We start from the raw sequence: 24,103 nt of genomic DNA, 5'->3' as shown, positions 1-24,103 counted from the left end.
AGGTACCTTATACTTTATACTTATACTTATACACGATTATAAAATGGGTCGTTTAAAGCACATAGGTACATGATGAGGGAATAACATTTAATGCAAGGTAAATTCAGGAAAGTCCGATCAAAGATAGTCCGAGGGTCGCTGGAATTTAGAAGATTGAGGGGGGATCTTATAGAAACTTACAAAATTCTTAAGGGGTTGGACAGGCTAGATGCAGGAAGATTGTTCCCGATGTTGGGGAAGTCCAGAACAAGGGGTCACATTTTAAGGATAAGGGGGAAGTCTTTTAGGACCGAGATGAGAAAGTTTTTTTTCACACAGAGAGTGGTGAATCTGTGGAATTCTCTGCCACAGAAGGTAGTTGAGGCCAGTTCATTGGCTATATTTAAGATGGAGTTAGATGTGGCCCTTGTGGCTAAAGGGATCAGGGGGTATGGAGAGAAGGCAGGTACAGGTTACTGAGCTGGATGATCAGCCATGATCATATTGAATGGCGGTGCAGGCTCGAAGGGCTGAATGGCCTACTCCTGCACCTATTTTCAATGTTTCTATGTTTCTATCAGTTCTACTCTGCCATTCAATCATGGCTGATCTATCTCTCCCTCCAAACCCCATTCTCCTGCCTTCTCCCCATAACCTCAGACACCTGTACTAAAGCATCCAACGAACTGGCCTCCACTGCCTTCTGAGGCAGAGAATTCCACACCTTCACCACCCTCTGACTGAAAAAGTTCTTCCTCATCTCCGTTCTAAATGGCCTACCCCTTATTCTTAAACTGTGGCCCCTTGTTCTGGACTCCCCCAACATTGGGAACATGTTATCTGCCTCTAATGTGTCCAATCCCCTAATTATCTTATATGTTTCAATAAGATCCCCCCTCATCCTTCTAAATTCCAGTGTATACAAGCCCAATCGCTCCAGCCTTCCAGTCTATCTGTATTACTGTCTCCTTGATTGTCAAAATCAAAGCGTCTATGTCGTGGGCTTCCCACGTAAATGTCTGGCAGTTTAGTGTACGGTTCTAGTTGCCCCCATGAAAGGAAGAATTTGAAGGCATTGAAGAGGGGGTGCAACAGTGATTTACCAGACTGCTGCCTAGATGAGAAGGTACTAGACCAAGTGGACAAGTTAGGCCCAAACCTCTCCTGCATTGGTGCAGCACCCTCTCCAATCCCCCCTCCCCTCTCCCCACCTCCCATCTCCCCCCCTCCCCCTCTCCCTCTCCCCTTCCCCATCCCCCCCACTCCATCCCCCTCAACCCCCCTTATCCTCTCTCCCTCATCTCCCTCCACCCCCTCCCTCCCTCCCTCCCTCCCCCCTTCCTCTCTAGGAGATAGATTTAAACTTTAAAATGTGAATAACTTTAAAAATATAACACCAATTTCAGTGAAACTTCTTCCATTAGCACCAAAGGGACGACGGTGAATAAGGTGGGCCTAAAATTGTGCTATCGCATACCGTTTTGGCTGTAGTTCAGGAACAAACAAACAAACAAGAGTTTTAGTATATAGGTTAGCTATAAGGAGAGTTTGGACAAACAGGGATTGCTTTCTCTGGAGCGTCAGAGCCTGATGGGAGATCTGATAGAAGTATATAAAATTATGAGAAGGGATAGATAGGGTAGACAGTCGGAACCTTCCTCCCAGAGGGGAGATGTCAGAGACTAAAGGACATAACTTTACGCTAAGCGGGGACAAAGTTTAAATATGCGCAGGGCAGGATTTTACAGAGAGTGTTGGGTGGCAGGAGCACACTGCCAGGGGTGATGGTGGAGGCAGATACGATAGAAGAAACATAGAAACATAGAAAATAGGTGCAGGAGTAGGCCATTCGGCCCTTCGAGCTTGCACCGCCATTCAATATGATCATGGCTGATCATCCAGCTCAGTAACCTGTACCTGCCTTCTCTCCATACCCCCTGATCCCTTTAGCAAAAAGGGCCACATCTAACTCCCTCTTAAATATAGCCAATGAACTGGCCTCAACTACCTTCTGTGGCAGAGAATTCCACAGACTCACCACTCTCTGTGTGAAGAAATGTTTTCTCATCTCGGTCCTAAAAGACTTCCCCCTTATCCTTAAGCTGTGACCCCTGGTTCTGGACTCCCCCAACATCGGGAACAATCTTCCCGCATCTAGCCTCTCCAACCCCTTAAGAATTTTATATGTTTCTATAAGATCCCCCCTCAGTCTTCTAAATTCCAGCGAGTACAAGCCTAGTCTATCCAGTCTTTCTTCATATGAAAGTCCCGCCATCCCAGGGATCAATCTAGTGAACCTTCTCTGTACTCCCTCTAAGGCAAGAACGTCTTTCCTCAGATTAGGAGACCAAAACTGCACACAATACTCCAGGTGCGGTCTCACCAAGGCCTTGTACAACTGCAGCAGAACCTCCCTGCTCCTAAACTCAAATCCTCTTGCTATGAATGCCAACATACCATTCGCTTTCTTCACTGCCTGCTGCACCTGCACGCTTGCTTTCAATGACTGGTGCACCATGACACCCAGATCACGTTGCATCTCCCCTTCTCCTAATCGTTCACCATTCAGGTAATACTCTGCTTTCCTGTTCTTGCCGCCAAAGTGGATAACCTCACATTTATCCATATTATATTGCATCTGCCATGCATTTGCCCACTCGCCTAATCTATCCAAGTCGCTCTGCAGCCTCCTAGCATCCTCCTCGCAGCTAACACTGCCACCCAGCTTCATGTCATCCGCAAACTTAGAGATGTTGCATTCAATTCCCTCGTCCAAATCATTAATATACACTGTAAATAACTGGGGTCCCAGCACTGAGCCTTGCGGTACCCCACTAGTCACTGCCTGCCATTCCGTGGTATAGTGGTACAGAAGAGACGTTTGGATAGGCACGTGGATATGCAGGGAATGGAGCGATATGGATCACATGCTCCTGCCAGACAAAAGATACGGAAGCTTAAAATTAAGTATCACCAGACTCAGGAACAGCTTCTTTCCCTCTGATATCAGGCTTCTGGATGCTCCTTCCATAAATTTGGGTACTCTCCGATTCACCTCTATCCCATTGCAGACATTGGACTTTGTTGAAGGAACTGGGGTGCTCTTATGCTGAGAACTCTATTCTGAACTCTGTGTCTTCCCCTTTGCTCCGCACCGATAAGCCAAAGCATTATGACCAGTGACAAGCAAAGTGAATAACATTGATTATCTTGTTACAATGGCACCTGTCAAGGGGTGGGATATATTAGGCAGCAAGTGAACCGTCAGTCCTTGAAGTTGATGTGTTGGATGCAGGAGAAATGAGCAGGAGTAAAGACCTGAGCGACTTTGACAAGGGCCAAATTGTTATGGCCAGATGACTGGGTCAGAGCATCTCTGAAACGGCAAGGCTTGTGGGGTGCTCCCGGTCAGCAGTGGTCCGAGGAGGGACAAACCACAAACCGGCGACAGGGTGTTGGGCGCCCAAGGCTCATCGATGCGCGAGGGCAACGAAGGTTATCCAGTCTGGTCCGAACCGACAGAAGGTCTACTGTGGTACAAGTCACAGAAAATTTTAATGGTGGTCACGGGAGGAATGTGTCACAATACACAGTACATCACACCCTGCCGCGTATGGGGCTGCACATGGAGGACCAACAGCATATTAGACTGGTGGTCATAATGTTTTGGCTCATCTGGTCATAATGTTTTGGCTGATCGGTGTATCTATTGCACTTGGGATTGACGATTGTCCTGTATTTATGGATAGTATTATCTGATCTGAATTGATGGCATGCAAATCAAAGCTTTTTGTTGTACCTGAGTACATGTGACAACAATAAACCTAAACACAAACTGGCAATTTATAGGCAGTTGTACTTCTACTTGCCAGTATGTCAATGGCCATGGGAAAGGGAAATTTATTTGTTCTTTCTTTCAATAATATTTTGTTCAAAGCAACTTCATAAATTGGACATGGCGTTGTTAATACAGCAGCATTTCCTTATGAAATCCATAATGTGAAATGAGTAGAAGAGGTAGACACAAAAAGCTGGAGAGAGACACAAAAAGCTGGAGTAACTCAGCGGGTCAGACAGTATCTCTGGAGAAAAGATATAGGTGACGTTTTGGGTTGAGACCCTTTCTTCGGACTGCGAGTCAGGAGAAAGGGATACAAGAGACCATGACAGTGATATAGAGAGACATGGAGCACATGAACGAAACATATGCAAAAAAGTTACGATGATAAAGGAAACAGGCCATTGTTAGCTGTGGGCTGGGTGAAAACTAGTTACAGACAACGAGACTCAACAAGATGACTTTGAACCTAGTACATCGACTCGGGTGGGGGAGGGCTGGAGAGAGAGGGGATGCAACGGTTACTTAAAGTCAGATAAATCAATATTCATACCTCTGGGTAACCTCCACCTATATCCTTCCTTTGTCCCGCCCCCCTGACATCAGTCTGAAGAAGGGTCTCGACCCGAAACGTCACCCATTCCTTCTCTCCCGAGATGCTGCCTGACCTGCTGAGTTACTCCAGCATTTTGTGAATAAATACCTCTGGGTAGCTCATACTTCCCTTGGGCAACTCACCCAAGAAGAAGGGTCTCGACCCGAAACATCACCTATTCCTTTTCACCACAGATGATGTCTGACCCGCTGAGTTACTCCAGGTGTCTATCTTCAGTTTAAACCCATACCTGCAGTTCCTTCCTACACAGAAAGGATGCCTGGCTGGTGTTATTCCCTCCCTCCTCGTTCCTGCAGGCATCTCAAGCCTCACCCACCAACGAGGCCACATGATATTGCAGGTACTCAGCCACTGGGCACTTGGGCAGCACTGTGGCGCAGCGGTAGAGCTGCTGCCTTGCAGCGCCAGAGACCCGGGATCAATCCATCCCACGGGTGCTGTCTGTATGGAGTTTGCACGTTCTCCCCGTGACCCGGGTGGGTTTTCCCCAGGATCTCCAGTTTCCTCCTGCACCCCAAAGACGTACAGGTTTGTAGGTTAATTGGCTTGGCATAATTGTAACTTATCCTTAGTGCGTGTTCGAGTAGTGAAAGTCTGTGGGGATCGCTGGTCGTAGCGGTCTCCGCAGGTCCCATTTCCGCTCTGTATCTCTAAACTAAACCAAACGAAGCTAAATCTGATATAAAAGTCAAGTTAATAAACAGGCCAGTTTACAGCATTCAAATTATATATTATTTTTACCATTTGACATTAAAGATGATATTTTGTGGTTGCGGGGTGAAGTTTAATTGTCGGTGGTTTCGACTGATGAAATAATGTCATGTTGGACAGGATTGAATTGTGCGAGAAGGAAATGGCAGAAAATGCCACCCTTAGTCTCCGCAGCAACGTTTGGTGACATTTGTCGACAAGTAGATGAGAAGCTAAAAAGGCAGGCAGTGATCTTACTGACATGAATGACTGCAGAATCTATCATCACGACTTGGATCTTCACGAAAAGGCATTTTGAGTGTCTTTAATGCCTCGCGTAAATTGCCATTGATTCTTTCCTGCAATTTATCTTGTCTGCACTTTCTCTCGACACGGTGTCCCTGCTTCTGCAAGTGATAAGCAAAATGCAAAACCTCCTTCTCACAAAAGGGGAGGGTGGCACGGTGGCGTAGCGGTAGAGTTGCTGCCTTACAGCGCCGGAGACCCGGGTTCGATCCTGACCACGGGTGCTTGTCTGTACGGAGTTTGTACGTTCTCCCCGTGACCTGCGGGGCTTTTCACCGGGATCTCCGGTTTCCTCCCACACTCCAAAGACGCATAGGTTTGTAGGTTAATTGGCTCAGTATAATAATAATAATAACAATAAACATTAATTTTTTTATAGCGCTTCTCCAAATGCTCAAAGACGCTTTACAATACAGTCAAGACATAAAAACAAACAAACGAACTGTCCTGACGGAGAAGCGGCGAACAAATAGCGCCAGCGTCCTCTCACGTCAGCGTCCGGCAGTAGACAATAAAGAACACAAGACACACAATTACAATTTTAACACAAACAGCCATCACAGTGATTGCTCCAGGCACACCCTCACTGTCATGGAAGGCAAAGAAAAGTCTTATCTCCTCCTCATTCTTCTCCCGTGGTGCCACGAGGCGATCGAGGCTCCCAACTTTTGAAGCCCCCACCGGGCGATGGAAATTTAAAAAATAAATTGTCTCTAGTTTGTGTAGGATAGTGTTGGTTTAGTTTAGTTTAGTTTATTGTCACGTGTACCGAACTACAGTGAAAAGCTTTTGTTGCGTGCTAACCAGTCAGCAGAAAGACAATACATGTTTACAATCGATCCATTTACAGTGCATAGATACATTATAAGGAAATAATGTTTAGTGCTAGGTAAAGCCAGCAAAGTCCGATCAAAGATAGTCCAAGGGCCATCAAAGAGATAGATAGTAATTCAGCACTGCTCTCTGGCTGTGGTGGGATGCTTCAGTTGCCTGATAACAGCTGGGAAGAAACTGTCCCCCAAATCTCATGGTGTGCGTTTTCACACCGATATCTTTTGCCTGATGTTAGAGGGGAGAAGAGGGAGTGGCCAGGGTGCGACTCGTCCTTGATTACGCTGCTGGTCTTGCCGAGGCAGCGTGAGGTATAAATGGAGTCAATAGAAGGTAGGTTGCTTAGTGCGTTTGGGGATCGCTGGTTGGCGTGGACTCGGTGGACAAAAGGGGCCTCTTTCCGCACAGTATCTCTAAACTAAACCAAACCAAACTAAACTAAAAGCCAAAATTAGCCGACAAAAACCTTTGTGATCTCTGCACAGATTTTCAACTCCAGGAGCACAAATTGGGAAGTTGTGTTTGACTGCCCCACAATGCAAATGATTCCAAGTGTAGACTGCTGCGGCTCACAAACATACTCATTACTGGAGTAAATTATTAGTTGTTCACATCTCTGGCACAGAGCCGAAACTCCTCTCATCAATGTTACTAATGATGTCCTTTGTGATCGTGACAAAGACAATATATCTATCTTGGAATGTCGGTAGCCGCTGATATGATTGAGTGCATCGCCCGCTCCAATGTTTATCTACCACAGTCCAGCTGGATGCAACACCATCTCCCAGTTTGATTCCCATTTATCCAATTATTACTCTCTGTCTCTGCAATCACCTTCAGACCTAAACACACTGAGATAGCCACACTCTTCAATGCTCCTCGAGTCAAACGGCATCGAACTGGCACTTCATCCCGCTGAAAACCAGAAAGCACCCTTCTACACTAACCCTACACTAATGGGCGGCACGGTGGCGCAGCGGTAGAGTTGCTGCCTTACAGCGAATGCAGCGCCGGAGACTCAGGTTCGATCCTGACTACGGGCGCCGTCTGTACGGAGTTTGTACGTTCTCCCCGTGACCTGCGTGGGTTTTCTCCGAGATCTTCGGTTTCCTCCCACACTCCAAAGACGTACAGGTATGTAGGTTAATTGACTGGGTAAAATGTAAAAATTGTCCCTAGTGGGTGTGGGATAGTGTTAATGTGCGGGGATCGCTGGGCGGCACGGACTCGGTGGGCCGAAGGGCCTGTTTCCGCGCTGTAACTCTAAATCTAAAATCTAAATCTACACTAATCCTGTTTTAGCCTCTCCACATTCCCATTAGCTCCCCCTAAATTCTACCACTCAACGACACTTTTTTTTGTGCAGCAGAGTGCTGCAGCGGCAGAGTTGCTGCAATACGGCACCAGAGACCCAGGTTTCATCTTGACTACAGGTGCTGGCTGTACGTTCTCCCTGCACCCCCTCCCTTTTCACTCCCACGCTCTCTTCCCTGTGCCCCACCTGGATGTGCACCCATTTCTCCCACAATCCCGTCCCCCTTTTCCCTTACCACTTCCCTATGTCCCCTTCCTCCTGCATCCTTTCCTCTGGCTTCACATTTCACACACCTTCTCTCCTTATTTCCTGATCTCACTAGCATTTGTCCAACCATCTGCCATTCAGATCCTCCTCGTGAGGATCCACCTATCACTCCCCATGCATTTTCCTGCCCCCACCTCACTTCCTGCTTTCTGCCCCATTACAATCAATCTTAAGGAGAGTCCTGACCCGAAATATTGCTTCTCCATGTTCTCCAGAGATGCTGCCTGACCCGTTCAGTTACTGGATCACTCGGTGTCTATTTTGTAAACCAGCATCTACCGTTCCTTCTGCCTGACGTCTCCTTGTGCAATTTGGAGTTTTTATTTTTTTGTGTTTTGCTTTACAGAAGTTGCTTCACGAAAGCAATTCTTGCTGGAAATAGGCTATTGACAAAAGCACAACGCACAGGAAGAACTCAACAAGTCAGGCAGCATCTGCGGAGAGAATGGTCAGATCACCATTCAGACTGATCTTCAGACTGATTCGGGTAGGCAGAAGAAAGCTGGACAAGGGAGGCGGGGGTGGGGAAAAACCCCGGCGAGTGATAGGTGGATACAAGCCAGGGGAAGGAGGGGGGTTGACAGATGGGTGGACTAAATGTCAAGAGGTGAAAAGGAGACAAAAGGGCGTGTGATGAGGAAGATGAGGGAAGAGAAGGAGTGAAGTGTAAATCCAGAGGAAGATGTATAGATAGAAGGGGCGGGGGGGGGGGGGCGGGAAGAGGAGGGTTTTTAAGGGAATTGGAGAAACTCGGAGATAGAAATATTGAAACATAGAAAATAGGTGCAGGAGGAGGCCATTTGGCCCTTCGAGCCAGCATCGCCATTCATTGAGATCATGGCTGATCATCTACAATCAGTAACCCGTGCCTGCCTTCTCCCCATATCCCTTGATTCCACTAGCCCTTAGAGCTCTATCTAGCTCTCTTTCAAATTCATCCAGTGAGTTGGCCTCCACTGCCCTCTGTGGCAGAGAATTCCACAAACTCACAACTCTCTGGGTGAAACAGTTTCTTCTCACCTCAGTTCCGGATGAGAGATGAACATGGGAAGGAGGGGAAGGAGTCGGGTGACTGGGAAGGTTGGAAGATGATGGGAGAAATGTGTGCGTACCAGGAGGGAAGAGGTTCATGAGAGAGAGGTGGGTTGGGAAGGTGTTACTTGAAATGTGAGGATTCCAGCATCAGCAGTGCCTTGTGTATTCGTAAATAAGTTATTGCCGTGCTTGCAAAACAGAGTTGCCTCAGTTTGGAGCTCACCGCTGAGAAATAAGGGCAGTCTTTCTCAAGGTCAATGCAGGATTTGCAGTGGGCTTTCAAAGATTGAGAGCTTTTTATTAGGAGCCCGGCCCTCCTTGGTGTGGGGATGAACTCCACGTCTCATGGTTGAAAGACAATGTGAGGGAATATTAAAACTGTCACGCAGCTCAAATCAAATCCCACAACACCTCACTGCAAGGCCCAAAATACTGATGGATGCAGAGAAAGTTTAGTTTAGTTTAGGGATACAGCGCAGAAACAGGCCCTTCGGCCCACCGAGTCCGCGCCTACCAGCGATCACAAGGGAAAACGTACAATTTTACCAAGCCAATTAACCTACAAATCTGTACGTCTTTGGAGTGTGGGAGGAAATCGGAGCTCCCAGAGAAAAGCAACACAGGTCAGGAGGTGAACGTACAATCTTAGAATAGAATAGTTCCTTTATTGTCATTGTAACATGAGCCATGTACAACGAAATTGTAAAATGTCAGCCAGTCAGTGCACCATTCAAACATTTCTAAAAGCTAACGATACATACAAGGTAAAATATTTTAAAAAAGATAAACAACTAAAATAAATATCATGAAAATAGCACGCATAAACACCCAACCCTACATCCTTCTGTCGATTTCACAGTCTCTTATTATGTATCGCCCCTGCGTTCCTTGGCGGCTACATTTAGTGCCTTTATAGCAGTGGGGTAAAAACTATTTTTAAGTCTGTTTGTCCTTGTCCTTGTAGATCTGTACCGTCTGCCTGACGGTAACAGTTCAAACAGGGAGTGTCCGGGGTGGGAAATGTCCTTTATAATACTCTGGGATTTTTTGATGCAGCGGGAACTGTGTAAGTCCTCCAAGGTAAGTAGAGGGCAGCCGACAATCCTCTGGGCGTTGTCAATGGCCCTCTGGAGCGCTTTCCTCTGAGCCGCTGTGCAGCTGGTGTACCATACGCATACACAGTATGTTAGGATGCTCTCAATGTAGCACCGATAAAAGGACAACAGCAGTCTCTGAGTGATGTTATTCTTCCTGAGCACCCTCAGGAAGTGCAGTCTCTGCTGGACCTTTTTCAGCAGCGCAGAGGTGTTCACGCTCCACGTCAGGTCCTCCTCAATATGGATTCCCAGGAAGCGGAAATCCGCCACCCTCTCCACACAGTCCCCTCTGATAGTTAATGGTACCATGTCCGTTTTATTCTTTCTGAAGTCTATTATTATTTCCTTTGTCTTTAAGGTGTTGAGGAGCAGGTTATTTTCTCCACACCACACTGTCAGCTGCTCCGCCTCATCCCGGTAGGCGTACTCGTCCCCCCCGGTGATGAGTCCCACCACCGTAGTGTCATCCGCAAATTTGACAATGGTGTTGCTGTGGTGGGCGGGGGTGCAGTCATGTGTATAGATGGTGTAGAGCAGGGGGCTCAGCACGCAGCTGTACAGACAGCAGCCGTAGTCAGGATCGAACCGGAGTCTCGGGCGCTGTAAGGCAGCAACTCTACATGACCTGTGTGAGTTTTCTCCATGATCTTCGGTTTCCTCCCACACTCCAAAGACGTGCAGGCGTGTATGTTAATTAGCTTGGTGTAAGTGTGAATTGTCCCTAGTGTGTGTAGTGTGGTGTTAATGTGCGGGGATCGCTGGTCGATGCGGACTCGGTGGGTTGAAGGACCTGTTTCCACGCTGAATCTCTAAAACTAAAAAACTAAAGCTAAAAATCTCACTCCTCTCTTCTCTCCTTATCTGACAACCTTTTGTCTCCTTTTCACCTCTAGCCTTTGTCACTTACTCCATTCATTTGCCAATCAAATTCTCCTCACCTGTATCCACCTATCACTCGCCTGGCTTTGTCCTACCCCACACCTCACCTTTCCAGCTTTCTCCCGCGGACTACAATCAGTCTGAAGAAGGGTCCCGACCCCAAATGTCATCTGTCTATTCCCTCCAGAGATGCTGCCTGTCCCATTGAGTTACTCTGGTGCTTTGTGTTTGGTTCATTCCAGTTTCTGCAGTTCATTGTGTCTCCAGTGTAAAACATTGATCGGATAATGATTTAGGAACTGTGCACAGAACCACACAAAGCAAGCGGAATAAGTTGGCAGTGTAGAGACTGCAGGAAAGATTTATGAGAAACTTGCCAGGGCTGGAGAAACATACTTATCAGGCAGTGCAATGTAGTCTTGGGTTGTATTCTTTGGGGGGCAGAACAGGTCTGAGGGGAAATATAATTTTAGTTTAGTTTGGACTTACAGCACGAAACAAGGCCCTTTGGCCCACCGAGTCCGTGCCGACCAGCGATCCTCGCACATCAACACTATCCTGCACAAACTAGAGACAATATTCATTTCAACCAAGCCAATTAACCTGCAAATGTGTACATCTTTGTAGTGTGGGAGGAAACCGGAGTACCCGGAGAAAACCTGTGCAGGTAACGGGGAGAACGTACAAAAGACACCAGTGGTTGGGATCGAACTCAGGCCTCTGGCACTATGAGGCAGCAACTCTACCGCTGCGCCACCGTGCCGCTGAAAGAAAAACACAGTTAATTATTAGAAGGATTAGAGGGGAGTTAGTAGGGGTGGGACTCACTTACTAAAAGGGTGGTGGAGCCAGCGAACCTCAACATTTGTAACACGTGCCTGGATGATCACTGCCATGGCCAAAACCTGAAAACCATGGACCAAGAAATGAGAAGAACACAAAGTGCTGGAGTAACTCAATGGGTTCAGGCGGCCTCTCTGGAGGACATGGATAGGCGACGTTTCGGGTCGGAACCCTTCTTCAGACTCCATAGAGGGAGTGCAGTGAGTGAGGGTCTCACAGAACTGCCATCAGAGAGAGAGGAGAGGAACTAGTTCAAAGCAGGCATGCCTTGAGGAGATTTCACTACGGAGCAGTAAAATGCAGATAAAAGGAACTGCAGATGCTGAAACCTTGCACAGTGGGTAGGAGTAACTCTGACGTGCTGACTGACCCACTAAGTTGCTCTAGCGTTTTGAGTTTCATCCAAGATTCCAGCATCTGCAGTGCCTTGTGTCGACAAGAGCTGGGATAGTTGATTGCAAGACCTGGCAGGCTGGGCGCAGAAGACCTGGCAGGCTGCGGCCTGTAGGGGGATGCCGCCAAGCCGGCCCCTGCTCATCCCTCAAAGGCCAGAGACGACGGACGGGAGGAACAAGAGTGAACCAGGATCTGGCCTTTCGCCGGCTGTGGGAGGCTCCCTGGGGCACAAAGTTGGATGGGTAGGGAGAGGGACGTCGGTTCACTGGACGATCCAGGTGTCCAAGGAAGGCGATGCCTGGAGGCCCTGCAGCAGCCTGGGGCTCGCCTGGATCGGGCGCTGCTCATAAGACCTGGAGCACGGACTGGACTTTGAAAATGACACCAAAACTTGGCGCCTATACCCACGCGGTCTCAGTGGGCTAATTGGGGATCGTGCGTGGGTACGGCAATACTTTACTGAACCGCATGCAAAAAAAGAATTTAACTGTGCTTGTGCACACATGACAATAAAGCAAGATTTCATGTCACCGAGGAGTCACAGAGGAGTCCCAGAGTCATGGAGCTGTACAGTACAGAAACGGGCCATTCAGCCCACCTTGTCCATGTTGACCAAGTTAGCATACTAGGCTAGTCCCATTTTCCTGCATTGTCCCATATCCCTCTCAGCCCTTCCGATCCATATACGATACGATATGATAAAACTTTATTTATCCCAGGAGGGAAATTGATCTGCCAACAATCATAAATACAAACGACATAAAAAATGAAATTAAAGTGACGAGTGGAAAGGATTGGGGATATGTACAGATTGGGGGGGGGGGGAGGGAGGGAGTCAGTCTACCCCACGACAGAAGGGGGAAGAGTTGTACAGTTTGATAGCCATTGGGAAGAAGGATTTCCTGTGGCGTTCTGTGCTGCATCTTGGTGGAACCAGTCTGTTGCTGAAGGTGCTCCTCAGGTTGGCCAGTGTGTCATGGAGGGGGTGAGCGGTATTGTCCAGGATGCTCCGCAGTTTCAATATATGTTCTGAACCAAAGGACTGAAAGAGTAGAGCTGTCCATATTCTTATCAATGATTGGAAACAAAAAAATCACGCTTCACTTCTGATCCAGTTTGTTTTCATTTCCAGCCAATCCGATTGGAAATATTCCATTACTGAAAAAATCCCATGTGTATTGCAAAAGATAGGAGATGATTGAAGGCCGTGTTGGTGGAATTACATGACATTAGTTCCCACAGCAGCAGATTTCACTTAATTGGTGATGAAATACTGAGAAATAAATTACTCCCACCTCTGGAAAGTGAATAATTCGCAGTTCACGCAGAGCAGACTTTGCAACTGGAAGGAAGCCAGACAGACCTTCCTAAAGACTTGTTGTGAATGTAGATATTAGTTTAGTTTAGTGTAGAGATACAGCGCGGAAACAGGCCCCTTCAGACCACCGAGACCGCACCGACCAGAGATGCCCACACATTAACACGACCCTACACGCACGAAGGACAATTTTACATTTATACCAAGCCAATTAGCCTACAAACCTGTACGTCTTTGTTGGAGTGTGGGTGGAAACCGAAGATCTCGGAGAAAACCCACGCGGTCACGGGGAGAACGTACAAACTCCATTCAGACAGCACCCGTAGTCGGGATCGAACCTGGGACTCTGGCGCTGTAAGCAGTGTAAGGCAGCAACTCTACCGCTGCACCACTGTGCAGCTCCTGTGTAAATATTATAATCATTAGATATCCCCCTTTACATTCATTTTGAATTAACCTCCTACATTACATCCATGATTATCCCTCTGAAGAATATCTCTGACTGTAAAACTTTGAATTCAGTTATGTTATGAAAGACACACGGTCAATGTAACATGTTCCTTGTTATTCAAAACAGACAGTAACCAAATTCTTAGCGACCATTTCCACTCATCATATAATAATAATAAACATTTATTTTATATAGCGCTTTTCCAAGTGCTCAAAGACGCTTTACAAAAACAGTCATGACATAAAAACAAACAGACGAACTGTCCTGACGGAGAGGTGGCGAACAAATAGCGCCAGCGTCCTCTCACGTCAGGGTCCGGCAGCAGACAATAAAGAACACAAGACACACAATTACAATTTTAACACAAACAGCCATCATAGTGATTGCTCCAGGCACACCCTCACTGTGATGGAAGGCAAAGAAAAGTCTTATCTCCTCCTCATTCTTCTCCCGTGATGCCACGAGGCGATCGAAGCTCCCGACTTTTGAAGCCCCCAACGGGCGATGGAAAGTCCCAGGGCCGAGCCGAGCAGGCCGATGAAGGTCTTGAGCCCCCACCGGGGATGGAAAGTGCCGCGGCCAGGCCACGCAGGGCGATGAAGGGCCTGCGAGCAGGTCGATCAAACCTCGCGCTCCGGGGCGGTCGAAGCTGCTACGGCTGGAGCTCCCGAAAGCCGGTCGCCAGCCAGGGACCTGCGAGCTCCCGATGTTGCGGTCTGCAGGGCCCACGGTCGAAGCCTCCGAGATGGTAAGTCCAGGCCCTGCGACCGGAGTCTTCAAGGTCGATCCCAGCTGGAGGCCGCCGACTCCACGGTGTTAGGCCGTAGCACGAACGGAGACACAACACGGTAGAGGTCGCATCTCCGTTGAGGAGGAGATTGGAAAAAAAGGTTTCCCCCACCCCCCCACCACCACCCACATAAACAGAGTTAAAAATAGATCAAAACGTACATTTAAACGATGACAAAAGACAAAAACAAAAAAAAGACAGAGAGACTGCCGGTGAGCCGCAGCTGCAGAACACAACCATGCCCCCATATACTCATCCCATCCCGTTATTCTTCCTATAATTCCCTTTAACTCTCCCTAGATTCTACCACGCGCTTTCACATTAGAGGCAATTTAATTTCGTTTAGAAATACAGATGGAAACAAGTTCTTTGGTCCACCAGGTCCACTCCGACCATTGGTCACCCATTCACTCCAGTTCTGTTTCCCACTTTCACATTCACAATTTACAATGGCCAATTAACCCGCCAGCCCACATGATGATGAAAAATGGGAGGAAATCAGAGTGCCCAGAGGAAAGCTACATGGTCACAGGGAGAACATGTTAACGACCACACAGACAATGGACAATGGCCAAAGGTGCAGGAGTGGGCCATTCGGCCCTTCGAGCCAGCACCACCATTCAATTTGATCATGGCTGATCATTCTCAACTGATCATGGCTAATCATTCTCAACCCCCTGACTCCGTTATCCTTAAGAGCTCTATCTAGCTCTCTTTTGAATGCATTCAGAGAACTGGCCTCCACTGCCTTCTGAGGCAGAGAATTCCACAGATTCACAACTCTCTGACTGAAAAAGGTTTTCCTCATCTCCGTTCTAAATGGCCTACCTCTTATTCTTAAACTGTGGCCCCTGGTTCTGGACTCCCCCAACATTGGGAACATGTTTCCTGCCTCTAACGTGTCCAACCCCTTAATAATCTTATACGTTTCGATAAGATCCCCTCTCATCCTTCTAAATTCCAGTGTATACAAGCCGAGACGCTCCAGTCTTTCAACATACGACAGTCCCGCCATTCCGGGAATTAACCTAGACATCACGGGAATTTGGGATTGAACCCAGGTTAATCCCAGAACTGTGATTGGGAGGCATCAGCTCTACAGGCCAGGCCACCATGCTGTACTTGCTTTCCTTTCAAATAGGGGTTTGCTACCAAGAACTAAAGTTTTAATTGATTGATTGAAAGATACAGCTTGGCCACAGGCCCTTCAGCCCACCAAATCCATGCTGACTATCAATTACCTGCTCATATTAGTTCCATGTTATTCCACTTTCACATCCACTCTCTACATACAAGGGGAAATTTACAAAGACCACTTAAGGGCCTGTCCCACTTGGGCGATTTTTTAGGCGGCTGCCGCCGACTGTCATAGTCGCAGCAGGTCGCCGAAAAACCGGCGACTGGACCCGCCCCCCACGACAATGTCTACGACAACAACCTACCACCTAGTCAACGGCAAGCTACGGCAAGCTACCGACAACCGGCGACCCAATCGTCGCGACTTAGGACGTCCACCTAGGACCGCACCTACGACCACCTATGACCACCTACGACCACACAGGCGATAACCTACGACAACCGAAGTCAACCTACGTTCACCCGCGGCAACAAGCTACAACAAGCTACGACCCTGTCGGTGACAACTGAAGACAACTGAAGACAATTCACGTCATTTTGACCTGCAAATCCACATGTCTATGAGATGGTGGTGGAAACCGGAGCACCCGGAGGATACCCATGCAGGCACAGGGAGAACGCACGTACTCCACACAGGCAGAACCAAAGGTCAAAATCTAACCTGATCTACCAACTGCGCCACTGATCTACCAACTGCGCCATGATATTATGTTGACATCATAATATTATATTTTTATTAAAATTGGTGTCATTATCTATTTGCATTATAAGGGGTTATTGAAAGGGTCAGAGCAACTTACAGTGGGGATCATTTTAACTGTGAAATGGTGCAGAATAGGCAATTTTGATTGTAGATTGTAGAATTGTACAACGGATATAAAATAGAAACGGATAATGCTGGAAATACTCAGCAGGCCAGACCACAACACTGGGAAGAGAAACAGTCGATGTTTCAGGTCAGAGGCCTGAAAGAGAAAAGGGAAAGATGGAGAATACAAGGAACTGCAGATGCTGGGTTTACAACAACAAAAAAGACACAAAGTGCTGGAGTAACTCAGCGGGTCAGGCAGCATATCTGGAGAACATGGATTGGTGATGTTTCCCGGTCAGGTACGAATGGTCCCAACCAAAAACGTCGTCAGTCCATGCTCTCCTCTCAGTTACGCCAGCACTTTGTGTCTTTTTTTGGAGCAACAGAGAAGCTTGCCAAGCTGAAGGGAGGGTCAGGAGTTGTGCGGATATGTCCCTGACCGGGTGAAACCAGGGTGAGGACCCTCATGAGGAGCTGTAAACTGTATCCTCGGGTCAATGAGTGAATGGGAACAGTTAGAGGGTGGGAATAGAAACGAGAGGCAAGTGTTGGTGGACATGCCCGGCAAGTCAGGGTGGAAATGTCCTCCCCTTCTCAGAGTGAAAATGAAGGAAAATAAAACAAGATTTTACTCCCATTTGGGCGGCACGGTGGCGCAGCGGTTGCTGCCATACGGTGCTCGCAGCGCCGGAGACCCGGGTTCGATCCCGACTACGGCTGCTGTCTGTACGGAGTTTGTACGTTCTCCCTGTGATCGCGTGGGTTTTCTCTGAGATCTTCGGTTTCCTCTCACACTTCAAAGACGTACAGGTATGTAGGTTCATTAGCTTGGTGTATGTGTAAATTGTCCCTAGTGTGTGTAGGATAGTGTTAATTTGCGGGGATTGCTGGTCGGCGCGGACTCGGTGGGCTGAAGGGCCTGTTTTTGAGTTGTATCTCTAGAAAGAGTTACAGTAGAGACAGTCAGCATGGCTTTATGGTATGGACCGCCACTTTATTTGTCACATGTACCGAGGAGGTACAGTGAAATTCAATTTTGTACACAGTTCAGTAGAAGTATCACAAAATGCTGGAGTAACTCAGCGAGTCACAAGCAGCATCTCAAGTGAGAAGGAAAGGGTGACGTTTCGGGTCGAGACCCTTCTTCACCATTGAAACGTCACCCATTCCTTCTCTCCTGAGATGGTGCCTGACCCACTGAGTTACTCCAGCATTTTGTGATACCTTCAATTTGTACCAGCATCTGCAGTTATTTTCCTACAGTGGAAGTATCACTATACATAAGCACTTAGATACGTATTAGATAAACATCTCAGAAACAGTGCAAGAAATGCATCCATTTAAGGTTGCAAATGGGGCCTCGACTGAAAGACAACCTCTTCATCCCTTTCGACTGCATGTGAGTCGTGCTGATTTTTCTGGAGTGATCTTTGATTCGTGAATTTCTGCCAGGGTTGGGGAAGTGGAGCCGAAAATGACATTAAATATAATGTCTGATACCAGGCCGTCTTGGGAGCCTGATTTCTGTTTTTGTCCTTTCATTAAATTCTTAACTTTGGGATAATTGGCGGTGGAGAAACATGGGCCTTCCTTAACATAAGTACTACAAGACGAGGCAATTACCAAACAAACAGAATGGATTCTATGCGCTTTTAATGAAAAGCAGTAAAGGTTTTAATTGAAAAGTTACATTGTGACAGTTTCATGTTTAGTTGAACTAATCTGGAAGATTGCCATACCACAGTCTGTCTGCTCAATTGGTTATCTGAAATTTTACTGATTAAATTAAGCAAATAAAATGAGTTTATAGTACAAGCGGAATAACTAGGTGATTAACAATGTATTCTAGTTTTACTTGGTAATGCATTGCAGAAGTCCATTGGAATTGTGTCCAAATGTCATTTGCAGCTGCCCATCTGATCTTGTCTTGGCCTCACCTCGCTAATCTCCATCCCAAATCCTGTAGACAGGTCCTTCGAATAAAACGACAGGCACCGACTGAATTGGTACCTATTTTGAAACCACAGATGTGAGAAGGGGAAGAGACTGTACGGGCTGCCAAACTCAAAAAATGTGAATTGATTGTTTGATCTGCTCAGAACCAAGGCACAATCAATCAATTAAATACATCCTCGAATAGCTCTGTTTTCCATTCTCTCTTCATGATCTTTGCCAGCCAGCTACTATTGTCTTGTGCACACCTGATATGTAGGTCAATATTCCCCTGATCTAAAGGTCACCTTATGGGTCCAGAAATAGAACCAGGATGTCCAGAACTAAAATATGTTTCAAAGAAGAAAGTCTCCTGATGTTCCAGCCATTGATTTTGCCTTTGCAAAATGTATTAAGTAAATTGTCTGGTTATTATCATATTAGTGTTTTTGGAGAGATTCCTGTGCATATATTGGCAACCACGTTAAAAAATAAGAATATACTCGGATCTCTCAGACCCATTTGAAACTCTTGCTTATCTTGTATTGTATGCTGTCTTTATGAAAAGGATGCGTCTCATTTATTTCTGAAGGTGTTGGTGGGATAAGGCACAAATCCTTGTTTATAAAGTTGCAGGTGGACGACATGGGACTCTGGTTTATAAGAAAAATGACACAAAGTGCTGGAGTAACTCAGCGGGTCAGGCAGTATCTTTGGAGAACTTGGATAGGTGGTCTTTTGGGTCAGGTTTGAAGAAGGGTCCCGCCTCGAAACCTCGCCTATCCTTGTCCTCCAGAGAAGCTTTATAAGGTTAGATCGTAATAGACAATAGACAATAGGTGCAGGAGTAGGCCATTCGGCCCTTCGAGCCAGCACCGCCATTCAATGTGATCATGGCTGATCATTCTCAATCAGTACCCCGTTCCTGCCTTCTTCCCATACCCCCTGACTCCGCTATCCTTAAGAGCTCTATCTGGCTCTCTCTTGAATGCATTCAGCGAATTGTCTTCTGAGGCAGAGAATTCCCCAGATTCACAACTCTCTGACTGAAAAAGTTTTTCCTCATCTCCGTTCTAAATGGCCTACCCCTTATTCTTTAACTGTGGCCCCTTGTTCTAGACTCCCCCAACTTTGGGAACATTTTTCCTGCCTCTAACGTGTCCAACCCCTTAATAATCTTATACGTTTCGATAAGATCCCCTCTCATCCTTCTAAATTCCAGTGTGCACAAGCCTAGAAGCTCCAGTCTTTCAACATATGACAGTTATCCAATTTAATCATTCGGGTGCAGAATAGGCTAATAGGAGTTTTCTAAATTGCACCCTGCATTACGGGGAATTGATGTAAATTCAGAGGAGATACCTAGTGCCTTTCCTAGAGACCTGGACTGGATGAGTGTGGATATCTTGGTTGGAACTTGCAGAAATTAGAGTGGGTCAATGCCATGAAATAATTTGCCAGCAGAGACAAGAATGTTAAAATCAAGATACTGCTTAACAAATAGAGGAGTGAGGACGATGGGCAAATAGGACTGGCTCTGTTGCTATCATTGCTATGATTGAATGGCAGAGTAGACTCGATGGGCCGAATGGACTCATTCTACTCCTATTCCTTAGGACCTTATGAACCTGATGAACTACAACTAGGCCTGAGCAATGTATGTCTTGCTAGTACTGCCCAGGTTCCTAAAATTAATTTAAAAAATAAAATCGTTCTGAGGGCTTAAAATGCGATCAAAATATCAGTAAGTGAAATACAAAGTGCTGGATTAAGTCAGTGGGTCAAGCAGCACCTCTGGAGGGATTGGACAGGTGACGTTTCGGGTCAGGATTCTTCTTCAGACTTCTTCGGTCTGAAGAAGGGCCCCGACTCAAAACGTTGCCTCGTCATTCCCTCCACAGATGCCGCCTGCCCATTGAGTTAACCCAGCACTCTGTGTTTCACTCAAGATTCCAGCAGTTCCTTGCGGCTCCAAATGATTAGTGAGGCTTATCTGCAAGAACAGGTAGATTGATGTCATTCTCAACGGCAGGGCAGATAGGAGGCAGTAACGATGCAGCTTTCTAAAATATTGAATGGATAATTGGAACTGGAAGACACAAGATAAGGCCCCATTTGACATTCCTAATCATTATTTGCTCATAAGAAAACAGACTTTTGAGGCTACGATGGAAATGTTAAGCACTTTGTTTTCTCTGTATAGCAGGGACCTTTGAGTGCAGTTGGTTTCTCAGACCAACATAAGGCACTGGTCGAAATGTTCAGATTAATTCAGAAGTGACTGTGCTAGCATTGTGAACAGTGAGCATGGTACACTAAACTGGGAAAAGTGGAAATAAGTTGTTGCTTCACTGGGAAGACTCAATCGGGCGCTGGTAGTAGAAGAGCAAAGGTTACATTTCCTGTGGTTAATTGGGATGGGGAGCGTATATTGGCGTAGGTGGTGGAGGTGGGAGGTTTTGCAGACCTTAAGAACAGGTTAAAAGCTGCTTCAGACGTCAAGCAGCTGGTTCAATTTCAGTCCTCCTCCCGAGAGGCAGATCAAAGTGATTCTCTCTAAAAGCTCGCTTGCAGACGCTAGGTGAGTTTGGCCCCATGGCTCGCTGTCCTGTTCTTTCGTCTGCTTTTCAAAAGCTTCGAGGAGCAGAAACAATTCCCATTCCGTTTTGTACTTTATGGTTCCTTCCTCTAGCCGAGGGTCAGCGTCGTCCGTACGTTGCCCGGATGATTGAGGGAAAGATCACGCTGTAGACGTTGGCATCTCCACTTACCACCCTGAAGCAAAGGTGTTATTGTGCCATAGTTCTAGACATGCACTGAGACTCACAGATGATTGCTTTCCACAGGCTTACAATAATCGCAGAGTGCCAACTGCAGCTGCACAACTTTCCAATGGATGAACATTCTTGCCCTCTCATCTTCTCCAGCTGTGAGTATTATATCAGCAAGCGTATCGTTGAGTCACACATAAATGTAAACTGATTCAGTTTGTTTTTGTTACTGGCAGAAGGATTGTTGCTTCTTATACCCCTTTGAAACAGCCAGAATAATAGTCATTTGAAAGACTCCAGTGTTGTTATAGTCATAGTGTGATACAGCGTGGAAGCAGGCCCTTCGGCCCAACTTGCCCACACCGGCCAACATGTCCCAGCTACACTAGTCCCACCTGCCTGCGTTTGGCCCATATCCCTCCAGACCTGTCCTATCCATGTACCCATCTCAGTTTCTTAAACGCTGGGATAGTCCCTGCCTCAACTACCTCATCTGGCAGCTCGTTCCAGATATCCACCCCCTTTGTGTGAAAAAGTTATCCCTCAGATCCCTATGAAATCTTTTCCCCTTCCCCTTCCCCTTTCCCCTTCCCCTTCACCGTAAACCTAGCTCCTCTGGTCCTCGATTCACCTACTCTTGGCAAGAGACTCTGTGCATCTAGCCAATCTATTCCTCCCATGATTTTATACACCTCTATAAGATCACTCCTCATTGTCCTGTGCTCTAAGGAATAAAACCCCAGCCTACTTAACCTCTCACTATAGCTCAGACTATCCTCGTAAATCTTCTCTGTACCCTTTCCAACATCTTTCCTATAAAAACATGGTGCCCAGAACTGAACACAACACTCTAAATGCGGCCTCACCAAAGTCTTATACAATGTTGTGCATCGAGAAGGGTGCTAAGGGAAAATGGGATAAAATAATGTCTTCCTTGCCCCTCTATTCTTTCTGAAATAACACACGTAACATGATTCATTTGAAACTTTAAAAAAATCCCATCTCAGATAACTACACCCGTCTAAACATGCCTTCTATGGATTAGCATAATTCTTCTTTAAAGGAAGTAATTTCGCTGCAAATGGTGCTATGTTTATTGGTGTTAAATGACTGCATGGGAGAGATTACAACCAATTATTGGGTTTATTATTATTAAATTTCAATTATTATTTGCAATTCTTATTATCCCAGATTGAAAATGGGAGTGAGTTGGGAAAAGCAAAATAAATTTATAAGGTGAAAATTGCTGTGTTTAGCAACATTGAGATATACAGTCATGTAGATCTCTTACTTCTGCAGCCATAGGTGAGATCATTCATGATTAATTTAAGATTGCACTGAAAACAGTAAATAAAGATTGCTTTTTGGTCAATTATTAAAAATGTCCGAGGAAATGTTCACCATTGCTCATTTGTACCTTCCTGTAGCGTGTTGAAATTTTTCTATGAAATGCTATAAATTGCAATAAAAAATGAGTTGCAATGGAGGTTGGAGAGATAAATATATATATCGAAGCAAATAAAAGATATAAAGAAATGGTGACAATTATTCATGATTTATATTTTTCTATAACCCTGGTGACATTGGCTTACCAAACTCCGAACTCAGACAAGTGTGACCCAAGCAAGGATCTGTCCAGAGAGAAATGGAGCCAATATTTCAAGTCTGTGCTCTCTCTCTCCATAAACGCTGTCTTGTCCAACTGTGCAGTCATGTTAGTTGCAAAGCAGATCTTCTAAATTTGCCAAAGTTGGCGCAGTGGTAGAGTTGCTGCCTTACAGAGCCAGAGACCCGAGTTTGATCCTGACTACGGGTGCCATTCTGTATGGAGTTTGTACGTTCTCCCTGTGACCGCGTGGGTTTTCCCCGGGTGCTCCAGTTTCCTCTCACACTCCAAGGACGTGCAGCTTTGCAGGTTAATTGGCTTCTGTAAATTCCCCCTAGTGTGTCGGGTAGAACTAGTGTTATGGGTGCTTGCTGGTCGGCTTGGACTGATAAGGTCATAAGTGATAGGAGCAGAATTAGGCCATTCAGCCCATCAACTCTCCTCCGCCATTCAATCATGGCTGATCTATCTCCCTCCTAACCCCATTCCCCTGCTTTCTCCCCATAACCCCTGACACTCGATGGGCCGAAGGGCCTGTTCCCACGCTTTTAATCTCTTAAACCTAAACTAAACAAACCCATTGGTAATTGTGTCAACATCCAGCTTAAAGCTTTCAGAGTTTAGCTTTGCAGATATTTCATCACAATTCCCAATGTAGCTCATTTCTTTTTACAGAATACAGTCCAACTGGCAAGGCCAGAATTTATTTCCCTTCCCTAAATGTCCCTCAACAGCTGCCGTTTCAAACCATTATTTGCCTCTGGTGAAGGTGTCTGAATAATGGTGTTGGACAGGATACCCCAGGATTTGGACCCAGAGAGGATGCAGGAACAAATCAACATCCAAATGAACGCAGTTATTTCCAAATCTCCGTGAATGTAAATTGCGCTAAGATTTGATCTATTTTCAAGATAATGCGATGATTCCATTACCGATTTCTACGTGTTTTCTGTTTAATAAACACTGTTGATAATTTACTGATAGATTTGCAATGCGACGTAAGTATGTGACTGGAATTGGCAATTGCACTAAAAATGCAATGCAGTGGGGATTCCCTGTTTACTTGAAACATGCTGGTGCTGCAATTTATTTTTCTGAATTGAACCCTTGATTCTAAGCACAGAGTTGGCTGAGGGCGTTTTACCTCTTGGATTTTGTTTTGAAATGCTAAATTGAAAAACTGTGAAATATGATC

General features: G+C 46.2%; 1 protein-coding gene across 5 annotated transcripts in view; it reads left to right on the top strand.

Annotated features, from left to right (window-relative positions):
• The window catches only part of gabrg3 (gamma-aminobutyric acid type A receptor subunit gamma3), a 474,012-nt gene that overhangs the window by 170,450 nt on the left and 279,459 nt on the right, over positions 1–24,103 (top strand). For all 5 annotated transcript variants that reach the window (XR_013547454.1, XM_078402108.1, XM_078402109.1 and 2 more), the window contains exon 5: positions 21,378–21,460. Coding sequence is in view for 4 of the 5 variants with exons in the window: in XM_078402108.1 (XP_078258234.1) it covers positions 21,378–21,460 (83 nt within the window). In the remaining variant the exon portion in view is untranslated. The remainder of the gene's footprint in view (positions 1–21,377; positions 21,461–24,103) is intronic.

This window comes from Rhinoraja longicauda, chromosome 7, assembly GCF_053455715.1.
Source record: "Rhinoraja longicauda isolate Sanriku21f chromosome 7, sRhiLon1.1, whole genome shotgun sequence".
Taxonomy (NCBI): Eukaryota; Metazoa; Chordata; class Chondrichthyes; order Rajiformes; family Arhynchobatidae; genus Rhinoraja; species Rhinoraja longicauda.
This window is presented reverse-complemented; position numbering and strand designations above follow the sequence as displayed.